Source organism: Phalacrocorax aristotelis, chromosome 5, assembly GCF_949628215.1.
Source record: "Phalacrocorax aristotelis chromosome 5, bGulAri2.1, whole genome shotgun sequence".
Classification (NCBI taxonomy): Eukaryota; Metazoa; Chordata; class Aves; order Suliformes; family Phalacrocoracidae; genus Phalacrocorax; species Phalacrocorax aristotelis.
In genome coordinates, this window is record NC_134280.1 from 7469348 (window position 1) to 7494605 (window position 25258).

Sequence of the window (25258 nt, forward strand, 5' to 3'; positions counted from 1 at the left end):
GAGAAGCGAAGAATGTCAACACTAGAAACTGCAAATAATTTTTTCCTAAAAACATTCAACAGCACAGTGGTTAAGCACAAGCCACTAGGAAATGGATAATGGAAATTCAAATTACAGAAGCAAACAAAAGAGCTGAATGTTGCTCTACCTCACCCTTGATGGATGGGTTATCCCTTGACTGAGTTTGACCTGAATTTTCACTTACAAAGGCAAAGTAAACAGAAACCCAAATCCAACTATATTATATCATTGTTGTCATCTTACACGTAGAATGAAGAGCTTAAGAAATATGTGCCTAAAAAGACTCCTAATCCAAATAATAATAATAAAAACCCCCTAAAACTGTTTGCTTCTGGCTTTAATTTCTAAGTATGCTTAGTGAGCACACCCATCAGCTTAGAAAATCAGGTTAAATTTATTTAGGATTTCAGTGTCTAGCTATGCACACTCATTTCACTAAATTACAATTTAGTGTTTAGTGTTCAACATAAATAACTTGAAAAAAAAGAAAAACCAAAGCAAAAGGAGAACAAATGCCTTTGCCTCACTATTCAGTAGATTTTTACAACTGTGACAAGACAGAAAACCAAAAAGAACAGACATTCCAGCACATTAATCTCTTGCAACTTTTTCAGAGATTTTTTTTTAATACATGGAAGTTCTTATGTATGAATTTGGTACTGGATATGAGATTTAACACAAAACTAAAACTTTTTTCTTAAAAAAAGGAAATCTGAGTTCTATCTGAAATAGTAATGAAAAGAAATTACCAGCTTTTTAAAATAAAGACAGCCTTTAAAAGCTTCAAATCAGATCCATAAAATAATTCTAATTTGATGTTATTCATTTTCACAAATATAAAGTTTCTACATCAAAATTGTTTCTGAGCAGAAACGAACCTGTCTCAAGGGCTATTGATGTTCTGCTCTTCAATTGTCTTCAAGTGTTTTCAAAAAGGTCTGTCCCTCCTTTTCCTCTTCCTTTCTCCCTTCCCCTTCCATTCTGACAAACGTAGAACCACCAAACTGAAACAGTATTTCAACAAAAGCATTCCCCAGTTCTTTTTCCCTGATACAGCAAATCCAATCTTCCATGCGCTTGTGCTCCTCTCCAAATAATTCCCATTTACAGTTTTTACCTTTAAAATCGCTAGGATTTTTGCTTGCACCTTTAAGGCTGGTACAGACACAAAAACCTTTGTGGGACCAATTAAATGAAAAAATATTTTCCTTATAATGCAAAGGATTCTTTGCCTCCTGCCTGAGGGCTCACTGTAAAACCAAAGGATCCTTTTTGCGGGGTTCATTGGCATAACTTAAGCATCAGTGAAATACTGAAAACAAATATCAGGCACATTTCCCACCATTGCTCTCTATTTCACAAGAGAAAGGACAACCCACCTGCCATTCCCAGCAGTCACAAACTTGTTAGCCAACAGGCCAGTAATCCGGAGTCTGTCAGAAGTGAATGTGTTCAATTTTCTAGTCTTTAAAAACCAGCTTGCACCCAAGCCCACCAAAATCCAACTTTTGGCCAAAGGCTGTTCTTTCACGCAAGAAGCGTACCCCAGTACCCTCTCCCATCAGTGAGCACAGCAGCTCCTGCTCCTCATCGGCCTCGCTGGCTCCACAGGCCTGAAATTAGACAACACTAAATTAAACAACCTTGATAATAAATTAGGCATCTTTGCCATTGCGTGATAAATGAGGAGGTAAGATGAGCATATGGTTCCTCTCCTCACATGGCCTTCAACCACTCGAGGTGGTTAGCTGATCGCTCCCGTCACCTGCCGCTTTCCTGCATGAATCAGGCAGCGGCGGGAAGCAGGGTGGCGGCAAAGCCCTGGCACACCAGCTGCTCAGAGCCCGCCACTAAAGCACACCTTGGGATATTCCTCTCTCTTGCCTCAGTTTTCCAGAAATTTAATTTGCATCTCTCATTGAGACTTACTCAATGGTGTTAGTCGAAATAGGGAACCTCGGCCAGGAAAATGAAAAAAGCACAAATAAGGCACTTCCTTCCAGTTTTACAGCAGACACCTGGCTGCCTGCCAAACCCCGCTACAGGGTTATGCAAATGCATTTACTCTTCTTTATCAGTAGCCAAAATATCATTGCTCTTGTAAAGCGACATCTGCAAGGTCAGGTCCATTCTTCAGAAGAATGGCAGCAAATATGCTGCACAACAAAACGAGGAGGATGTTACTGGAGGATGCTTAAAGGCAGCCATTGGCAGTGGTATTTAGTATCAGTGACACTCCAGCCCTGGAATTAAACATGGACTGGATTTTAGGCTGGCTTTTTAGGTTTGGATTTTAGGTCCAAGAGGAGAAAGGAAAAAGTATGTGACTATCTGGACACTATTATGACACGACCTTTTGTCCTCTATTCAATCAACGGGCTTTCCTCCTGTATTTGAAGTAAGAGTAAGGGATGGGTCAGACTCAGCTCTCTGCAGTAAATCTGAGGCATGGACTCAGCACAAAAAGTCTGCTAGGAGGTGGCTAATGGAGTTGTAGATTCCCAAAAAAAAAAAAAACAAAAGCCAGAAAGGAGCAAGGAAGAAGATAGCTCGATCAGGGGTAGAGTCACTAAAACTAAAGCTCCCAGAACCGTCTGCACTGTCACCCAGAAATTCAATGTATAACTCACACAGTAGCACAAGAAAGAGAAAATATTTATAGAAACAGTGCCTTCCATTCCCCATTCTTACAGCAATTATAGCAGTGAGCATGTAAGGCCAGAACGAGTGAAAATCCAACGAAGTCAGGATCCCCTTCCCAGACCTTCTGATAAGGAATGAGTTGCAAGAGGCAGAAGAAGTGCTAACAAGCATTAGCAGACATAAACCTGCTGCTGGTCGCACAGCAGCATAAATCACAAGTGACTCCATTAAAGTCAAGCAGCTACATGAGCATAAAATCTGTATATTTAGAATCAGCATATATTTAGAGAGAAGTAATAAAGTCAAGATGTTAGAAAACTGCTGGAACAGTTCACAAAGCTCAACTTCTTTTAAACAATTAAAAAAAAAAACATCCGTACTTTGCTGCAGGTGTAATAGACGGGGTAAGAAAAAGCCTAGAATGTATATTTTCACCTCAGTATGTGTGCAAAACCACTGCAGACATTAACAGGGGTAGAGAATTGGACATAAAATAACCCCTTCTCACTGCAATTTGAGTTTGCGCAGGTGCCAGGAGCTGTAGATTACTGAGAAACAGATTGATTTCCACAAAATACAGGAGCAGGATTTTTCAAGAGCTTTTAATATCCCTGAAAAACAGAACATAAGTTCTCCAGAAGTCTTTACTTTCTCAGAACTCAATCAATTTCTCAGTCATCCGTAGCTCCTGGCACCTGACCAAATCCAACCTGAAGTCAAATGGCAGAGCTTAGATAGCTTAAATTTAAAAGCCAGAAATTGAGAGAATAAATCTTTCCATTATTTGCTGCACGTTACTGTAACCTTCACATCTGAATTACAGCAAAACAACCTACATAGACTAAGGAAATTGTTAGATAAAACACATGAGGACAAGAAAGAAAAGCAAGTCATGTATCTAGTATCAGCATCCAAGAGTTACACCCAGATGGGAAGTTTCCTCAGTAAGCAGGAAGGCAATCACATGTTTGTTCACTGATACATCCTTCTAAGAAATACCTTCTAGTAAATTCACAAGGCCAAACTTTCCAGATTTATTTTATCCACTACTGGTTTGTAAGAATGAAGCAGTTTAAGCCGGTGCAATTTTAGCCTCTTCTGCCAAATATATGCAGGCAATGACTGAGAATGAAACCTCCCTCTCCCACAGCCAGGGCCCAGCAACGGTGCAAACTGATATATAATCCCATTTCCTCGATATCTCCTCAAAACAACAACAACAAAAAAAAAAAAAACAGAAGAGAATTATTAAAAACATAAAATGAATTCAACAGTCACAAATCGTGGAAGCATGCAAAATATTCAGCATATGTTAGCTATACCAGAAGGGAATTAAATCAAAAAAAGACCCTAAAGAAAACACATAAAAATTTGCATTTAAAACTCAAGAAGGCGAGCACATTTGTTGTGGTGCTGCCATGCCAAGCAGGCGCTCTGTCAAACAAATCCACTGGGGAGGAAATATAAGACAAAGCACCCTTACCTCAGCATGGCATTTTTTCCATCGCTCCTTACACACCTGACCTGCCTGGTTTGGTAACCGATCTCCACCTCCCGGGGACGGAGGTGGGGTTTATAGCCTTGAAGTCTGGACATGCTTCGCTCTCCAGAGTCCAAACCAAAATCCAGCATAGTCCTCCCTGCGAGGTCGACGTCTTTAGGATGGGGCAGCCGGCATTCCCCCCAAGACCCCACTCGGAGGCTGTAGGTGTGCTCCTCCTCCCCGAGAGGACAGGCGAGAGCACCACAGGCTCTGGACTCAGTCAGATTTGGGCACGGAGCACCCCCATAGAGAGGAGGAGCGATGACTGCCCGTGTCCGGTGCTGCAAGCTCTTGGCGCAACCTGTGCCGCACTCGGACCAGCTGGAGAACTCGGACACGACGCAGTCCCGCGGGCATGGCACCAGGCAGGCTTGCTCAGCAGGTGGCTGTGGTGTGAAATATTCACATATTTCGTTGGCGACAATGGTTCTGTTCAGCTTCTGGAGGCAGCGGACGCTCCGGTGCTGCAGCCCGTGCTGCGCGGTGATGCAAACCTCACTGCCAGCAAAGGGGGCAAGCCCACACCGGTCCCATCCCGAAACCTCCCACTCAAACAGCTCCAGGTGCCAGTCACAGACTTTAAAGCACCTCCTCTGGCTTTCGGGTTTGTCCTTCTGGTCGCAGTTCGCGTGGTACGTTGTCCAGCCCTCCACGTGGGTGCACCAGATGGCCCGACTCCGAACGCCCCCCGAGCCACAGTCACCTACGCACCGGCCCCAGTGACCTGCAAAAGAGGGAGCGTTGAGAAATGCCATGCAATAGTCCTGCCACAGATCCGTCCTGATGCGCAGGAGCATCCAAACCATAACTTGCCATGTATTAAAAAATAACAGCCAGCCGGTCCCTAAAATTGTATAAAAGCTTCCTGAAGGCTGCAAGTCATTTGTCCTCCCAGTATACTCCCATCACTACGCCATTCAGCGAGACTTGCAGGAAAAAAAATAATGCCCCACAACATCTCAGGTTAAAGGCACAGCAGGCACGTTTCTGTAGGAGTAAAATGCATCCCAAAGCCCGAGGAAATAGGAATCTTTAATTTCACTTGTACAAATGAATATAAAAATGATCATAAAGGAACAACAATCTAATAGGAAAAGAAAGTCAAGTTAGATAAGAGGAAAACAGTCTTAATAGAGCAATTAGTCAATGGAACAAACTGCACTGGGAAGCAGCCAAATCATCATCCATAGCGATAAAATGGTGAGGATAAATACTATGAAAACAAGATCATACTCTTAATAGGAGTTTGAAACGGAGAAACTGACTTGATATGCTAGTGTATGTACTGCAGGACAGGTCCCGCAGGGTGCTGCTCTGAGAGCAGAGCCCCGGTAGCAGCGAGGGCACCTCACGTGCATCAACTTCAGTATTACCCTGGGATGTGCATCGAGCAAGTCGTTTCCATTTGCAGCACTTGGCACTATAGACGCGGTAAAGCTAGTTATTTGGGAAGAGAAATGAAACCAAAATTAAACCCAGCAATGTCACTTTTAGTTCTCAAGCACATATATATGTAATCGTATGAATCTTATCTGAGGATTTGCAAGTGAACTTAATCAGACAAGGCTAAACAGAAAGATTTTTCTGTGACAATATTATTCAACAAAAATCCACCAAGACAAGAAAACAATCTGAGGGTTATAAAGTACAAAATTGCTTGCAAACTGAAGAGAAAAGGTAGGGAAAAAGCACTCAGGTCATATCTGAACATATTAAAGGGATTCAGATGATCATGTCTCAAGAAGGTCTTATCTCATTTCTAAGTTTAAAAACTTTCCAGTGCCTCATAACAGAGCCATTTCACTCAGAACATTGCACATGTAATTCTCACTTGAAAATACCCCGCAACTACCCTACCTTTTGTATTTTTCCAAGGCATAAAATGCACTTACAATAAATAGGTCGATTTATATTAAGAAATGCTGCTCCAGCCAAGTTTTTAAAAATAGATTCTAACACTACTGGAATCAGTTACATGCTTACACTACAAAACCAAACATACACATAAAAACCAAAAACAGCCCCATAATGGCTGCAATTATAATACCAGGTATTTCATTCAGCTGATGGCCGTTTTGTTGGTAATCCTGTTGTTCTTTCTTCATGAATAGAGGAGTTAGTCCTCCGGAGGCAGGGGCTTGACATTGTGTAATAAAAAATAAAAATAAATAAATAAATATTCCTGTTCTTTTTTCATTGTTAATAAAGAAGGAAAAGTAATTAGGAATTAGATATAGCCGAGCTTTTCCTCCAGCACATCCCGCGCTCCTGCCATGTCCCTTCTGCAGGCTCTCGTCTGCCTCCAGGCCAGGACCGCAACTCTGCCCTCGGTCTGGCACCTTCTCCGGTGGTGGGCAGGCAGCAGGCAAGAGGGGTTTGCAGATTCGTCAGGGTTTAGACAACTCCAGCTTCTGTTGAATCCTTCAAGCTATGTGAAAAATCTTTGTCCCTTTTATGCCTCTATTTCACACCAAAAGATACCAGTGCAAGGTAAGGACTCAGCTGTGACACGTATCTTCAATGGGAAAAGGCAGCATCAAACTATGCTGTGCCCTGCAAGCTGTACTACACTAACGACAGGCTTTCAACAGAATTCAATGTGCTTAAAATCTGAATATTCAAAAAAATGAATCTTTAAATGTGCTTTTGAAGTTCAGTTCCATGAAGAGGTCCACTGACAATTTAAATGTTCATCCTCGATACTTGACCTTGATTTAAAAGAATATTCTTACACCAATGCCAACAAGATTCAAAACCAGACACTGGATTACGTATTTATACTGTCATCTCACTAAAACTAACAGTCAAAATTCAGACCTCAAGTATTAGGTGGCTTTTCATTAATGGAGGAAAGTAACCAGCACAAAGACTAAGCACAGCAATGCAATTGTATCATGAGCTTATTTCAGCATCTATTTCTCTGAAGCAGTTCAGCAAAGGCAGTTTCATTTTTTGAGATGTGGAAGTTTCAGTACAGGTAAAGTTTGTTTTCACCAGTTTGCTTTTACAGCAAAAATTCAAGAGTAAAATTGTTTCACTTCAGCATAGTGCATAACAGTATTTTACTCATCAGTGGGAGCTTGAAACACGTTACAGCAATTAAGGATTTACTACTTATTTCTTAGGACAGCAAATAGCATTAAAAATAGCATTAACACCCCCACACACACCCGTCCCCCAAAAGAGTAATACAAAGGAGCTGCAGCAGAGGACTGGCCAAATTACAGTCATCAAACCTACCACTGCTCTTTCACTACTGCACAGAACTTGCCGCGTTAGTACTTTTTATACATTTCTGGCTGTTGCTCATGAACTACTCTATGCAACAGCTGCAGATTTACCAACCCCTACATTAACAGGATAGAGAGAGATGCAGCAGAAGCCTTAGCAAGAAGGGGCCATTATTTAATATCAGATGTGAATTTAGAATAAAAAATTACCCAAAAAAATAAAGTAAGCAAAGATTTATAAGTAATTACACTATCGTTAGACACATCACAATTTGCAATTATTCTCTGGCAAACATGCTAAAAATGTAGCCTGCACTTGGCATACCAAAAAAAAAGAAGCATGAAAAATAAGGTCAAAAATTAGATGCAAAACCCATTACTATAGATTTTTTTCACTTCCTCATGATCTCTTCAGGATGCAGCAGTAAACTTATCTACAGTGTTTCATTGCTTAGTTAAATATCCTGTTCAGTAGCTTAAATGAGAAGGATGTAAATACTTCCTAGTCAATAGTCTGCTTTGTAATTAGAATTTAATCATTTTTAGAAGAGTCATGTAAAATTTATGCTTTCCTTGAAATAAATCTGAGTCCATTAAAAGAAACATCTCAGCACAATGGAATAATAGTATTAACTACATTTTATTAAAAACCGACTGCAATTTAGGCATCAAAAGCCAGAACTTCAGAAAGATGCTTTACAACTCCCAGTCTGCAATGGGAGGTCACTGGTAATTAAAGCAGAAAAGTAAACAAAATGAAATATATTTCACAGAGATCTGTCTACAGGAAGTACAAAAAGACGAAGATAAAGTCCAGATATCGTCTGTCTCCTAACCACTGTAACCTGAACAGATACTGGATGGATGTTTGACCTCATCACAGCAGGAGACAGGTGGGAGAATGAGAGACTGTGGACGTATGTTGAAACAGGGGAGCTCCCAGCTGGATATAAGGAAAAAACTCATCACTATGAGGATAATCCTTGGAACAGGCTGCCCCGAGGCACAGCAGAACCTCATCCTTGGAGGTTTGACTGAACCTCCTAATTGCTGACTGAGCAAAGCCTTGAGCCACCTGGTATGAATTCAATGTAGACTCAGCTCTGAGCAGGAAGTTCAATCAGATGACCTCCCGTGGTCCTTTCCGACCTGGATTACTCTAGGAAGGAGCATCTAACTGAAAGTAAGGCTTTGTCCACTAGGACTTACTACCGTTCCAAAAAAAGGTTTTTGCCCCCAGAAAATACCACTGAGATCTACAAAGTACCCAGGAACCTGCAGTAGTACAAATAAATTTATTAGTCAACAAAACCAAAGAGAAATTAAATCAAAACACTACTAATTTGCCTGACTTGTACTAAAATCGTAAGACAGTGGAATGTCTTTGTTTATGGAAAACTGTAAACAAAAACATCCTACTGTCTCTTGCAAGGCATCTATAACACTACAAGTAACAACGACATGAAAGGGATTAACAAATCAAGTCAATCTAATAAAGAAAAACTATGCATTGTTCTGTTTACCATCTTTTATCAAACAGAAAGAGTACCATACAGCTTCCCTAATCCTGTTAAAAGCACACAAATAACACTGCAAGTATAGTTTGTTTGATGTAGCATGCACTGATTTGCTCTTCCTGTCTGCAAGACCTACCTAAAATTATGCAATAATTATGTCTGAACGGATAAAGTGACATCTGCTCTTTGACACACAGGTCACACAAACATAAGCCAAGCAGGCTATTCAGACAATAATTACATATTACAGACAAAATGAAACACCACTAAACATCAAATCTAAAATAGGAATCCCAATAAAAGCCGCTTAATAAGTACATTATTGCTTAATAAGGATTGCTACAATAATTACGCTCTGTTTAACGTGACATTTACCTTAATTGCAACCATTTCACCAGCTTAGAATTCATTCAACAATAAGCATCTTCCACAATTATTCTGGCCCTGTAGCTATGTACTAATTTGCAAACTTAGGACAAGATCAGCAATCAGTTAAACAGAGTATTGTGTTAGTAATTTATTTCAAACAGGTAGTAGATATTCTCCAAGTCATATCTGATGTATAAAAAAGTAAAGGAACACTGAAAAAATTAATGGATAATCACTGGAATAGTCCTATTTTCTATACTTCTTTAATTCATCTTTCAGTTTAAGAATCAAATTTAGAAGCAATTGTTCTAGACCTTAGCAATTTGTTTTTAAACAGAATGTACTAATTCTTAGACAAAGATCCCCAAATATCATAACAGGGACATATGACTTCATTAACGCCTGGTTGAAGAATAACCACCAGACATGATCGTAACTCCAGAAGATCACTGTGGTGTTCACTTCAATTGAATACTCCTGCCTGAAATGACATATAACCGCTTTGGACGTCATTCTAGCATCCTTCCACCAGAGCGTGTTTACATGAAATGGAACACTCCAACTCGTTCTGTGATTTCTGAGAAGAGATAACAACTGACTCAGACAACACGTGCGCTTTATTCCTAACAGCTTTACAACTAATTAATCTTAACTGTTAGTAACAGCAGCAAAAAATCAGTTCCACTGAATTGATTTCTTCAGAATTGGTTATGAGACTTTTTATGAGATTTATGTAATTTTTATGTAATTTTATGAGAATTATGTATCTTTATGAGACTTGAATGTATATTTATTTATTATGAGCCAAACTGTTAAAGATCATATGAACTACCATATACTCCCCCACCAGTTTGTTTTTTTTTTCAGCACAATGCAAAGACATTCAATATTATGCCAAGAAAGATATTTCTTATGATCCGGACAAAGATCTTACTACACTGCGAAAGTCCTATCATTTGCATATCATGCTCTCTCCAGTGTACTCAGTCCAGTCACATCTTTTCTTGCAGACTAAACAGACTAAAATCTTTGGGACCAGCTCCGTACAGACTTTAGGATACCAGACCTGATACACTGAGGTATTTTATATTAAAAAGTAATATCAGTGTAGCTGTTGTAGCATAACTGCCCACTCCCCTGCTTTCTGGAAGAGCCCTCCTTCATACCTCCCCTGCACCTACTGCCGCATCTCAGCCAAAATACAGCTTTTCTTTCTTGCCTGTACTTAACGGTCTCAATTATTTTGCTATTTATTATTAACAGCAATTCAGTAAAACACTTTCTACTATAATTTGTGTGAAAGATACTATACAAAATAAAGCACTTGTACGATTTGCAAGATGTCACACAGCATATAAAATTACTCTGATTCCTGGGATTAATTTTAAACACCTGCAGCACTTTTTTTAAACTTGCATGGCCTCCACAAACGAGTAATTCAGCAGCTCAGTTATTAATCTTATTTTAGATCTGAATAAAAGTGAAGTTTAGTGACTTACAGCCATGCAGCAGTTTGTTCCAATTCTACATTTCATGTTTTTGCCTTATTATCCACATGCGGTAACACTGAAGACATGCTCCAGCAAGACAGACATTCTGCAGCAAAACATAATGAACACCGTTGTTTATGAAGATTCGGTGATTTACTAACCCCTTGGCACTTGAAGGCAGGATTTCTCAATATTAAGCACTAATGTAAACTGCATTAGCCAAGCTACTCAATCATGTGCCCACACCCCGGAGACAGCCCAGGGAAAAATATTGTTTTCTTTCAACTCAGTTGAAAAAAAACCAACACCAAAAACAACCCACACATTCCAAAACATTTCTGTAATACTCATCTGACACATCTTGAGGGTTTGTGAGAACAAATTTCTTGCCTTGATAGCAACTGACATTAGGAGATGAGGCCATGATGTATATAAATTTATGTATACTATAAAAACAAAAAGTATAAATAGATGTTATTGGCAGATTACAACTATGAGTAGTATACTGCATGTGAGATTAAAAACATCTCCGCACTGGATTACAGATAGTTATAATCAAACTCTGACCTTTTCAAAATTCTAAACTTCTGTGAAAACCAATTCATTTTAAAACATAACAGCCTTTATAAAGTGTTTGCAAATGTACCCTTAATAGAAAGCGCAGCTGAAAAACGCTTCTTCAGTCACTCCACCTTGACTTTGGGGCTTATCTTCCCCAACAGGAACCGTTATTTCCTCACAAAAAAACACCCAGAATCAACATAGCGTCAGTTACGCACCATCTCCTGCAACCCAAACTGCCCGGCTTACCAGTGGGGAACCAGGGGAAATAGGCGGCATTGCCGGAGACCCTTCTCCACAGCCCCTTCTACTGTCCCCAGCTGCCCCTTTGGTTCTGTTTAAATCTTCTCTCCAACTCACAGGAAAGCTCAGATCCCCTCAAGCACAACCAAGTAAGAGGTTGAAGAGATCTGTTCTGATATTTGCAGGGAAGCAGAAGGGAGCTTGATATATTTATGAATGGGATTATTTCATCCTATTCATTTCATTTCAGGCATCCGTATTTCGCCTGTAGGAACTGGGTGATTCAGAAGGCCCACTCCAGTTTTATACAGGTCCTTACATTGCTGGTTTAACACCAGCAAGCTTTGCACAAGGCTTCTTCTATTTTTCCATATGTTGGCTTCCCCTCGCCACCCTTCACATAGGCAGTCACTCCGAGTCATTTTTCCAGCATGCAAAGCCCAGGTTTCATTCCAGGTCCACCTTCCTGCTAAGAGCCCAGCAACGGGTAGGATCGCTGCAGAGGTGATACACGCAGCTCTGGAAGCGACTGCCTCATCCACACCTCCGCAACGAACCTCACCAACCAAGGTCAGGATCAGCACTAATGGACTCCTAAAGGAACCACATCAGGAAACTTGGTGCCAAAGGTTCACTGCTCTGAGACGGGGCCCGGGTGGGACAGCGCCAGGGGAAGCGCTGGAAGCAGTTCAACACCTGCTCGGTATTGGAGCTCCAAGACACAAAGAGAATTCTTATACTAGTTCTGCAATAATTCATTACCTGGCAAACATACAAATACTGCTGTCCCTTCTTCTGAATCGTGACAACAGTGGTTTCTAATTTTCTTACTCTTTCATGAAGCTTAAATTATATTTGTTCACTGAAATAACAGCCACGTTCTGGTTTTCAAAACTTTAAAAATTGAAATAGTTTTTTTCCACAAAAAAATTGTTTCACAGAAAAGGTTGTGAAATCATCGAGCAATCTGCACACCTGCAAAACCTTTCTGAAGTATCTGAATTTACTTCACATGCACATAATCACAAAAATGTGTGCATCCCTCTCCAGACGTTGTTTTAAGGGAGAACTACATTTTTTCTGCACAGCCTTATGCTATTCCCAACTTACATATTTTATAGCCCACTACAGCACAGAAACCAGCATACTTCTTCAGATACTACAGCAATCAATACACCACGGTAAAGGAATCAAAATCCAGAATTGCACACCAAGGTGCTACCAAGTCTGGCTGGGGTTAAATGATGGAATTGCATCACCTCTCCCTCAGCCCCTGCAGAGCCCATGTGTACACAGGTATGATGTGTTACCGGGGGATGTTCTCCAGGTGGGACCTCCGATGAGCCCCAGCTGGGGCACCCCTCTGCCCTGGGGGTACTCACCTTGCTCCGCAGCACAAGTGGGGCTGCCAGAACCTCTTGGAACAGAAAAGGTAGAATATAGACATCATGTGCTTATACAGAAATACCTTCTCAACCGTATGGGCCAGACAGTCATTATTCCTAATAAGCACTATAGAAGAGCTATACAATGGGCAGGATTTCCCACAGTGCCCAGACTGCTATTAATTAGTATTTCTGCCTACTAGATGGAGAACACCAATGATGATAATTCCCTGGCAACAGCATAATTAATTCATGTGAAAAGTAGTATTTTTAAATATGTGCACAATCAATTTTACAAAAACTAGACAGAGGTTATTGTAGGACTACACAAACTGCTTTTACTGGGCATTTTTTTTTAATTTATTTACAGTTCATAGTCAATTATCCACTTTCAATTACTTATAATTAAATTTCCATTTACTCTAGACACTCTTCTTAAATGTTCCAAATTCTAGAGGAAAAGTATTTTGGAAAAGCACAATTCTCTGCAATACGTGGAAATAGCTGTGGAGGAATAAACAATATAAGCAGCTATGCCAAAGTTTGGAATGATAAGTGTTCTCCAGCAGTAAATCAATCTGCTCGTCTCGCAGACACTGCAAGCAGGCTGCTGACAGTAGGAATGGCTGAGAGTTGAGCAGCATCTAATCAATCTAAGAGGGCCAAAGATCTTAAGTTTCCAGACAGCGTAAATCAGGATGAAGGGTTTTAAGATGCAAGTGGCTTTCACTTCAGGGAAGAATGACAGGCATACACCAAATATTTGGGGGGGGGGGGGAAACGACACCCAAAAAATACACCTCACAACCTGAACAAAACAAACTGCAGCACCAACCCCCAAAGCAACTACATCCAATTCACAAAAATTCCATTTGGAGAGGGGGAAAAAATAATGTAAAAGGAAGGCAATGACTAAGACGTGATGGAAATAATCTCCCATCACATCATAAATTCAGCTTCTTGATTGCAAAGTCCAGAGGAACAGAATTACCAAAATACTGGAGTTTGCACTCAGAGAACATGATCACATTACCTCGTTCAGACTTCCAGGTGCTAAGATTAGAAAAATCTTGGGAATCTTGTGACAAGAATTACAAAATATAAGTAAGCCTATCTAGATAGGTGTGTAAGGAAAGAAAAATCTCCATCCCATCTGGAGGCAGCTTTTGCCAGGCATCATTCCAAATGACTACACATGCAGGTGTAGAAAGCAAAATATTGTGAGATTAAGATCTCTGCGTCAGGCCAGACTGAGATCCACTGATCTTATGAAGAGGCTCTATTATCCCCTGATGCTTTTGAATTAGTTGTTTGGTTTTTTTTAAAACTAGCACATTATACATATCTAGTTGCTGGAGAGCGGGCCATGGCAATCAACTCCACCCCACCCAGAGAAACAGCCCCTCTGCTGCAGTGCTCCTCTGCAAACCTACCTCTCAAATGAGAGCAACAAAACCTACAATAGGGGCAATAATGCATTACAATATAAAGAGCAATTTTCTACCTGTTTTATTTTTTAATTTTGCTTTTTTAATTTTTCCGGTCAAGTTCGATTCCCTGGGACAAAAGCCAGTAACGCTCTGAGGATAAACAGAGAAGAGAGTACCGTAGTCTTGGCAATAAATCTGTGTCAGTCCATTAAGACGAGCCCAAGCGTTGCAAGTCCTGCAGCGGGCAGAGCACTAACCCACGGTCCCAGGGTGGGAATAAGCACATTTAGGTGAAGGGGCAGGTTGGGGTTTTTTATCTTTTCAATATCTACACTGCTGAAATAAGGAAAACTGAAAACAGAACGTCAGTTCCAACAATTTAAAGTGTTCAAACATCAAACCGTGCCCTAAAATTCTTTCAGAGGTAAGCCTTACAATACTGGTAGGTCTTCACTACATTTTTGGCAGATGTTTTGCTCCCATTATTCTGAATTTATAGTGGCTACATATTCCTGAATAGTCTTCAGTTATCACTGAAATCCTAACAGACATGCACCTTTACATACATTTTCACAAGCTTCAGCACAAGGGATAAAACCATGTCATTTGAGATGTTTGAACGGCTGAGAATATATATCCTGAGGATGACTTTGCTAGCATAGATCTATGTTGCTTTTGAAAACCACTAAGAGATGTGGCAGGGTGCGAGGAGCATCCAGGTATTCTGCTGGGGCTGTTTGCTGAGCAGAGGTGAACAATTTTGAACTTGGAAATCTGGTCACTGTTGCCACAAAAGATATCATGCTTTGAGTGGTAACATGGAAAAATATCACGTTACAGATGCACATATGCTGTACGCATATTGTACATCCAAACGTAAGCATCTGCTTTTACAATATTAGCCCACACTTTGCAACTGAAGATTTTTAGAAACAAACGTTCTTATACATAAGTAATCATTTAACAAGGCCCAGAAAATGCAGCCCTTAATGGATTTAATTAACAGGTTAATGATGTGCATAGCATGCATGCTCTCAAAAGCAAAGATTTTCACATTAAGCTTGCTTCTGTTTCACAGAAGCAGCTTTCTGTAGAATATCTGTGCTAATGTAATTACACATCTGGTACTTCTGCTGCTTTCAATTGCAGAGATATTTATAAACAGTGCTACTAATTTACACAGGAGTACCTAGCTGTTCTAATGTTTTACACTACAAATAAAGATATTTGCATGAAAATTCAACTGGAAAGAATTCTCTTTTGTAGCCCTGAGTGGTTCTAGAGAATATATTAAATGATCGTTTAGCCTGCAAAATAAATCTAACACGCTACTGTCATGACTGCCTGGGAAACCTGCATAAATTCAAGTTCACCTTGATATAAAGGGGTCAAGTACAAATTTTTAGATGGTTTTAAATTAAACATCAGCACTGGTAATCATCTTTGTTCCACTGTGACACCAAAATGGCAAAACTAATGTTTTAAAATATCATTTCTTGGCACTGTTCATTCATCATCCTCACTGTAACTGGGAAATGATCGAAATCCAGGCCAGAATAATGGAAATCCCACATTATCTCTACCAGTATTGTCAAGAAAACGCAGTGGTTATTAATTTAAATATGCTGCAAAGAATGATCACAACTTCAAACACGATTCAAGAAGATAAAAAGCCATTCCTGCCTCAAGCTGCTTTCCGTTTAATTTAGGTCACATTTACGGTCATCATGATAGCACCTGAAATCTCACAACTTACTAAATATTGACAGAAGATGCTCTTGCCCTAAGTTTTTCATCAAAGGAGAGGATGACTCTCAAGTCCTGAGAGGGCATCATTGAATGAGACACTATCAAAGTAACCTTTCAACACCTGCATGCTCAAGCTCAGGAATGCCTGCATGGGAGAAAAGATAAGTCAAGACAAATATCCTTTTTTCCTTTATATTTTAAGGCACATCCAATTAAGAAAAATCATACATTAGTCAATAAAAGGAAAACAATATATGTGTACATGTGCATAACTTTGCTGTCAAATATATATATACACACATCTATATACATGCTATGAGATATTTATATCTCAGTTACCCCATTTCGCTCACATTTTTTAATTAATCAGTGTTTTTTCACTCAGTCTGTACCCGATGCACCAGAAGCCTGTGTAAAATGTCATGATGATCATGGGTTTCGAAACAGTGGAGTCAGCTCCTAATCCTTCACTGAGGTGACACTTCCGGTGTCCTGGAGGTCACAATGGAGGCCGCAGATACTTTTTAAGATGGCACGATGACAGTCAACAGACAAAACACTGAAATCTGCTCATCTAATTACTCCAAACTCCTTGGCAGTAATCCAGACAGGCAGAACGAGGACTGGTTTGGGGGACAAGGGAATAAAAACAGTTAGCTAACACTCCTGAACCACAGATTTCGAAGGGCTTTTAGTCTTGCCGCTTTTATATGAGTAAGCTGTTTCCACATGAACCAGCTCATTAGCATGTCCCAGCTGGTTCATTACCCAGTACATGGGAGATTCAATATCACCATAAGGAAACAATAAACTGCTACAGAAAGAGCTTTCATGAGAAATGGAGTGGGCTACCTGGCCTCTTCCAGAAGGAAATCCAGCTCTTAGTCTTCTCCCCAGGCAGGTTTAAAGAATTACGAAGTTCACAGCAAAGTTGGCATATCCATCCACTAACTGCAACACTAATAAATCTGTCTATACCCTCAACTGATAGACAACACTCAGCTGCAGATAAATCAGACTGGTAGCTCTGTGAAATAAGAAAACTCAGTTCTTCCACTAGGGATACTGAAATAAATAACTGCTTTTAATTGAGTTTTCATTCCAGCAGGCATTCTTTAATTCAATCAAGCCACTTGGAAGTAGTCTTCTATTAGAAATGTCTATTACTTTCTTATGATTCCCATAATAAACATTACTCAGAATATTCTGAAGTAAATAAAGCCAATTTGATATGAGAGCCTTTTAACAGTAAGCCATATATTTTATATATACAAAGAAAAATTACTGGTTGAACAGCAAAAATCAATGAAGAAAAGGCAGCTAAGAAAATATAATCCATATTAATTAAACATTAAAAACATTTACAGTCTGTCCTATTTGAAATTTAGAAATTCAAGATATTGCTCATCTTTGAAAATTGACCTTAAATTACCTGAGTTCTTTCTCACATGATGAAGAAAGATTTTTAGTTTGCATCAAATCCTGATTGTACTGCAGACACAGAAAGTGGGTTCCAAAAAGTATAAACAGAATGCACGACATGGCTAATAATGTGCACAATCTTCAGGTGTTTTTGAAACAACCAAACAAATTAGATTTCTTTGAAGAATATGTACTGTTCTCAGGACGTGTTTTTTAAAAATTCACGTTAAGTTCCTTCTTACATAAAACCTGGTATGCTAAATTTAAACTGTTGCTACTTTACTCCCTTAAGAATAGAGGAAAATATCTCTTGGACCTCTGAGCTCAGTCACTGAGAATGCAATGTCGGCAGGTTTGTCATAGATTCTTCTACTTAAAGGTCTCAAACAGCTCCATCAATTACACTAGTTAGGTTTATTGTCCCATCACTCTTCCCAAACCATTTCACTGCACCATCTTCCCATTCTCACAAGTATTCCAACTTAAACCAATAAAATAATCTTGACAGGCAAACTAAGCAACTAAATACTTTCCTACATTAATTTTTACACATGCAAATACATATTATTAATGATGACTCAGCCAACATTTCCATTCATCTACATTTGTCTGGTTACAATAGTTGCTGCCCAAAGAATTTTCCCCTGATAATGACAGATGTGCGATCACACGCCATACCCAAGTGATAACCTTATTTACTTCCACATGCAATCAGTTTCCACCAGACTAAGAAAGCAGAAGCTTCCCACCATGTGTCCAGACAGCCTCACATCAAACTCTGCAATAAAGCGAGAGACCCTAATAGTGTATGTACTCCTAAACTAAGTTTCTCCAGCAGCATGGTTTGGGGGACTTTTTTCTGGATCACATTTTCCTGCATCATCTTTGCCAATCAGGACATCTTCCCACAGGATCCAAATCCCCTGAACAAGCTAAAAGTCCATGCTCCGGAGATCAAGGAAGGACCTTTAATCCACTATCTGCCTTCCTCAGGATCTTAATTTCCACCATCTCCTGGTCACTGTGACCAAGGCCATTGATGACCTCATTACTGGTCCGTTTCTAAGCACCTGTGAATAGCCCATCTAGTAGGTCACCACCTCAGTTGGCCTGTCCAGCACCTGCGTACAAATGATGTAGCACAGAGAAGTAGAGACAGGGAAGGACACGTGATGGGGTGCAGGCTGGCACTGGAGTCCCCACCAATACCACTAACTCACTGGTAGTCAGTTAGAGAAATGCACACCTGGAGCTGGACAACATCAGTGGGGGGGAGTATTTTAAAAAAAAAAATCTAACATACAAAAAAGGCAAAAAGGCACCATATGCAGCAAATAGGGGTAATGGTAATAGGTAACACGGATCAACGAAGAAAGTTCTAAAACTGTGTTAGGAAATTAATGACCCTATGTGAGGAACTTATTCCTCACTGTAAGAAAAAGGAACCATTATCATGCACTTCATACTCCTCCTAGGAAAAGAATCCAGATGCTGAGAACCCACCACGACCAGGATGAAACCATCACACTTAGGACACTGAGCAGCAGGGCAAGTATAACACCAGGACAGATGTAGAAGCTGGAAATTGTGTAACAACTTTAACAGAAAAAGAAATGCACTTACAGTTAGATCTGGACTAATGATAATTAGACCCTGAGGATTTCAGTTATACTAACAATAATTAATTGGCTATGCTTATATCTCAGGTGTGCTTCCTCCTTGCCCAAGAACAAGGCAAGAAAAACTTACCTTAAGACAGACACACTTTGACTTCTATGGGAGATGGATTCTCTTTTCTCAGTCTGTAAAGATCCATGGATTTTCATTCCTGCAACTGCAGTCCCAAACCCCACCACTACTGCAATTAAACAAGACAGAGAATCAAGTTCTCCCAAACCTGACTGAGCAGAGCACTCTGCCAGAATGCTGGTAAAAACACAAGTGCCTGCTCTAATATAACATATTCAAAGAGCTTAGTCTCAGGGAAAAATCAGCTTCAGATATTTGTGTAAGTACAACTGCAAATGCCTTCCATCAGCCGTCTTAGAAAGATTCTTTCAATTTATTAGATGCTGCAATGCCTTAGAAAAACAAGTTCAATACGGCTCTCCAACTGCAGAGTTCAGAATATCAGGTAATGTAACAGACCTTAATCTTTTCAAATAATTAATTTCATTTCACATGTAATAACTGAATGACAAAGACAAATATGATAACAGCTGCTTTTAATTTTTTTTTAAATACCAACTAATCAGAGCATTTGTAAACCTTTCCTTAGATTAAGGCTGTACTAAAACCCTTCTCAACTTTCATACGTTCGTAACAACAAGTCTGTAGGGTTTTTCTCATTCATAATTTATGGGCAAACAGATTTTCACCATCGAAACTTCAGTGAAGCTCAGAAATACCTTTTTATGGCCACCTTAAACTCCTAAATCATGCAATTATAATGAAACTGGTTATACAAGCCACACTAAAATACTAATTTAGCATCAAGTATATACATAAATGGTGCACCACAGTAACAGCAGCATATGTCATCTGACCCACAAGGATTACATCATTCAACAGCTGGACTGTTAGAATAAGTCACTGGGTGCCAATCACACTGATAAAAGGTAGGGGATTTTACTGATCATGATGTACATTCTTTGCCCCAGGGAGGAAGAAGAACAGCTGCTATTTCCTGTAAAATCCTTCATATGTTCTCTCTTCAGGGAATTCAAGCCCCAGACAAATGAATTGGTTGGGCAGGCAGGAGAATTCATTAATTTCTTCCAGTCTACTTTTATGTACGCATTAGCCAGCTCAAGGAGAAAAATGTTTTTACAGGACCACCAAACATCTTCCCCCACTACATCCATGTTCTCCATTCAGGGGGTTATGACTTTCAGGACCTGTAGTCACTTGACAGAAACACCTATGGCTTCATTTTCCAAAGGAGAAGGCAGTGGGCCAAATGCAGGTCTCTGTTATACCAGCATCAATTCAAGGTGAGCACACTGAGTCCACAGGCCTACTCTGTTCCTCATTTATCCCTGCCCTGCATTTCGGATGTCCAACCAGTCGCTAAGTTTCATTGATGAACCTCAGTTTTAAGCAATGTCTTTGGATGTCAGACTGTTAGATAAGTTCTTTTAAGATGTCACAGAAAGGAAGCCAGTATCGACTCAGGCTCGCTGCCAACTGATGTTTAATCCATATTACAATAATAATGTAAATTATCGCTAAGGAGTGGTTAGCTGTTGTGGCCAGATCACACGCCAAGCAGGCAAGCTCAACCAATAAGTAAACTGTGAGGGAGAATGGTAAATGTTGATTATGTAAATGTAACTGTTTGAAGTCAAAGATGCGGACCTATATTTCACTGATAAAATGCGTAAAATAGAAAGAGACACTGCGTAAGCAATTAAATTTAACTTTTTAATCAATAGAAGGGAAACTGGGACATAAATCCACTTCATAGGATTTAGGAATCAAAGTCTTCCTGCAACTCAAAGGCAGCTGTGATGCCCATTTAACTAGAAGGGAACTTACTGTAAGACAAAAACATCACATTCTATCTTGATACCGCACACAAGAGAGTCATCTATCATTAGATCAAGATAATTGGTGGTAACGATGCTCCTGATCTTTAGTTCTAGTTGGCATTCTTTGTAAATAAAGCTGTGCTTGCAACAGTTTTGATGGCAGCATCTCACAGGAGTGTAACGGATGGGCCCACCTCTCCCTATTACCACTTGCATTTCCTTTTTGCAGGTCCACTATTTCTCCAAGGATTCCAGAAATAGGAAGCATATTGTGCCTTTAAACTTGCACTTAATTGCAAAAACCCACGGTTGGCAGAACGTGGGTTGGTACCAAGCTGTTCGCTGCTGCAAAGCATCGATTCTTCCACCTTGTCCTATGAGGAGGCAATCCAAGCTATCAAACACACCAGCCCAACGCTGAGTCGGAGAGTCGTTTTGATTTCACTGCTGGCTGCCAAATACAGAGCCCACTTAATTTTTCTTTCTCTCCTCATTGATTCATTTCCCTATGTTGCCACACAAACATGGCACAATCTGCCACCAACATCAACTCCTCCCCTTCACAACACTCCAAAAATCCAGCAGTTTCTACAGACGCTGCTTATGCCAAACTTCTTCCACTGCCTGTACACACAGCTGTATGTGAACTGCTGTTCTGTATTTTACCTTTCAGGGACTGCAGCCATATCCATTTATCTGTTTTGTAAAGTACTGTACAGTGTTACACTTTTATTAAAACAAACAAATACCCTTACTGATTATATTTATACATATGAAAAGCAACTAAGAATATAGGTAGCAGATAGGATATGTATATAAATACACGTTCAGAGGTATTTACCAATGCAAGAATAACTGAAAAATAAATTTACGACCAATAGTCAAGGCTGCGATGGTCAGGCTTCATTCTAAAAAGCACAAAAAGACAACCATCTGCAACGCCTTTGATAGTTCACTAATTAATGATCAAGAATGCATTTGCTTCAGCATAATTTTATGCTTTTATATGGATATCTTATTTGATTATAATTATCACAGACTGTAGAAGTTTATTAGAGCCAATCATTTCTTAATACAATTAAAATCCCAAGGGAACAATATGAAGTAATTTTTATTGGTGAAAATTATAAGAGCTTACAACCAAAAGGGAGCCTACTAGCCTACCACAATTATCCCAAAATATAAAATTAAAATAAACAGCATTAATTTTTCAATACATTTTTGTGAATATCTGAGTTAAAACAATCAGCAGGTGTTAGAAGTTGCAGAATGAGCTGATCTTCAGGCCCCTCCTAGCTCCTCTAGTATTTACCTCTTTGGGGAAAGGATTATGCAGCCTTTTTCTCCTCCTGGATGAAATCACCCACTCTTAAAATAGTTCTCTGGGCTACTGCCTCTGCTTCCCAACCCTATTAACACAACACCTCTAATTCTTTCTCTTTCACAACACTGTGACATCTCCTATTAAAATGAGTCTAAAAACCATTTCTTCACAACACAAATAATTATTTGTTCTTTCACCCAAAGGTATTAACATGAAGATTGGAGGGTAAAAACAATAAGAAGTCTCTATGAGTAGATTCTATACACATACATCTTATCCTGCTCTTTTATACATTTTTAGAATACCTCTACCTTGGAGCTGGTAAAACAAATTATTCTCTTTCCCATTCTGTCATTCTCTCTCTATTGCCATCCTAAAGGTGTTCCTTTTCTTTCTCTGCCCAGACAAGAGCCTTTCAGGTTTTAGTATGCTTTTTACCCCACGACCTGCTTAAGAAAAGTAATACATAGCACGCTGATGGGTGCCAGAATGTGATTTATTTCCCATTTCACAGTTCCCCCCCAGTTTCCCCTGAGAACCCAAGTAATCACTGCAAGAACATCTCATCACCGCTACTGTGCCTTTTGATTTAACATCTTGCATTTAACCAAGATAATATTATAGTGTTTTTAAAAATGTTGAATTTTGAGAAATAAATATTTAGTGAGTCAATCTACATTGGATGGCTGTTTACACAGCTGTTTCCAAACAAAATAAACAAAGTTCCGCTATTCCTTACACCATTTTCTCATATATTTAAGCATTTTGTCGTTCCATTGAATGAGACCCAGTATCTGATATGCCATACAAAACCTGGAGAGCAACTAACTCAAAAAAACCCCTGGTTCTAAAGAAGATATCTTACATTTTCTTAAACATAGACCTAAGAAAATTGTCTGTAGAGGAAGAAAAAGCAGATCAGGAAAACACCAGCCAGCATTATCTGGAGTAGCCTCTTTCTCCAGGCATCTACACCAAGCATAGAAAGCAGCACTCTTCTGCTAGGATATTTACACCAGGGAAGACTTGGCACCAGGGGTTCAGGGCAGCAGGTACAGGCAGCGGGCACTCGAAGCCAGGACACCTGCACTGCCGTCAGCTGCCAAATGGGAACCAAGGAGGAGAATCACCAGAGAGGCACAGCGGAGAAGGGCTGACTTCAATATACATCGGCTCTGACTGAATTACGTAAGAGAAATATCATAACAGTAAACTGTGACTGGCAGTGAGCTATCTTCCTAAGTATGCTTAATAGCACAGAATATTCGCATTTCTTCTTGTGTCAATATTCCACTGCAACAGCTTTTCTCCTGAGGCTTAGAGAAATCCTTCCTCCTCTAATCCTGTTTTCCAGTGACAACCTAAGAACTGAAATGGCAACAATTTCCCATTGCCAGTGCTAATTCACAAATTGCCATTTTTTTTTCCCCCGCTGTTCTACTCGTTCAGCATTGCTCAGTCTTCTCCCCAAATACAAGTTTGAACTGTTCAGCCTGGTGGCTCCTCGAGGGGTAGCAGAGATGGGTAGAGAAGGATGGGAAACCACTTCTTTTTAAGTTACGCCTTTGCTGATTTTTATTTCTCTTCTTTGAAAAGAATATTAAAGTCGTCTTAGATCAAGGCCACTTAGCTCAAGGCAGTGGTGCTCTCTCCAGCTCCGCTGGACACCCAAGACCAGGCACCTTAGTTTTAGAGAATAGCAGCTTACTGTAGTTTGCACTATACAGAATACCCATTGATTTCAAATACTTCTGCTTGTCTGAAAAAAAAAAAAAAATTAAGCAAAGACTTCCACTAATAAGTAAGCATTACCTGTGTTTGTCAATTTATTTGCAACAGCGAGTAAGCCCAATGAGCCCATGCATTGGCGACAGCATCTGGAACAAGTATTGTTGTGTTGTTAGTTACAACACTTGCCAATTATGAACTGCAACAAATTATGATGCTATTTAATGGTTAAATGTTTCAGCACAAATAAAGTAGCAATACATATATATGAAGACATCTAGGAACAGGATACATACTTGCTCCAGACTTCATGCATCAGGTGATTCTGTACGGCAGACATTTTAACGGCAGGTAAGGTACTTACTTTTTTTTTCTTTTTTAAATGACTGGTGCCTGTTCCAAACCAGAATACTATTTCATCCCAAAATGGAATGTGTACAGCCTGAGTCAATGCCTGTGAAAGTCACTGCAACACTTAGCTATATTTGTTCTGTAATTTTAGAATAAAAAATGAAAAGAAAATTCTACGTCAGCAGTATGAGTCAATGCCAATTAAACATTAACACCTCAGGCATTTTCCTTCTGGTTTGATACTCAATTCCACAAATGTAGTTCAAAGGGAAAAGTGTTTTCAAGCCCACATTTGGGCATAAACTGTGTTCCCTATGAAATGGAAATCACTTTATCACCTTGTATTATTGGCTAGTGTAGAAATCGAAATGAACTAGTGTTTTCAAAAGACAAAATATTATGTTTAAATGTCCCACACAGATATTCAGGAATTTACATCCTACTATTGCCCTGCAATTTCACAGTACTTATTTTACACATTTTCTGTGAACTGGCTTATGTGAGAGTGCAGATATATATGGAGAAGGAGTGACACATAATTAATTTTTATTGGCTAGGTGTCAGGGCCTAAGGACAAATCTATAACAGATACTTGTGGTATTTCTGTAAGAGAAAAACACTGCTGCTAAGAGGATGGTGAGAGTACTCACGTGCATTGACTGGCCACAAAGGGCCCTAAAGGGACAAGCCCTCTCCTGTTAATGAAGAGCAATAGGTTTCTC

The 25258-nt window shown here is 39.7% G+C and overlaps 1 protein-coding gene across 2 annotated transcripts in view; it reads right to left on the reverse strand.

The window, feature by feature from the left end:
* The window catches only part of THSD7B (thrombospondin type 1 domain containing 7B), a 284929-nt gene that overhangs the window by 215905 nt on the left and 43766 nt on the right, over positions 1-25258 (reverse strand). For both annotated transcript variants that reach the window (XR_012660584.1, XM_075092835.1), the window contains exon 3: positions 4148-4931. Coding sequence is in view for 1 of the 2 variants with exons in the window: in XM_075092835.1 (XP_074948936.1) it covers positions 4148-4931 (784 nt within the window). In the remaining variant the exon portion in view is untranslated. The remainder of the gene's footprint in view (positions 1-4147; positions 4932-25258) is intronic.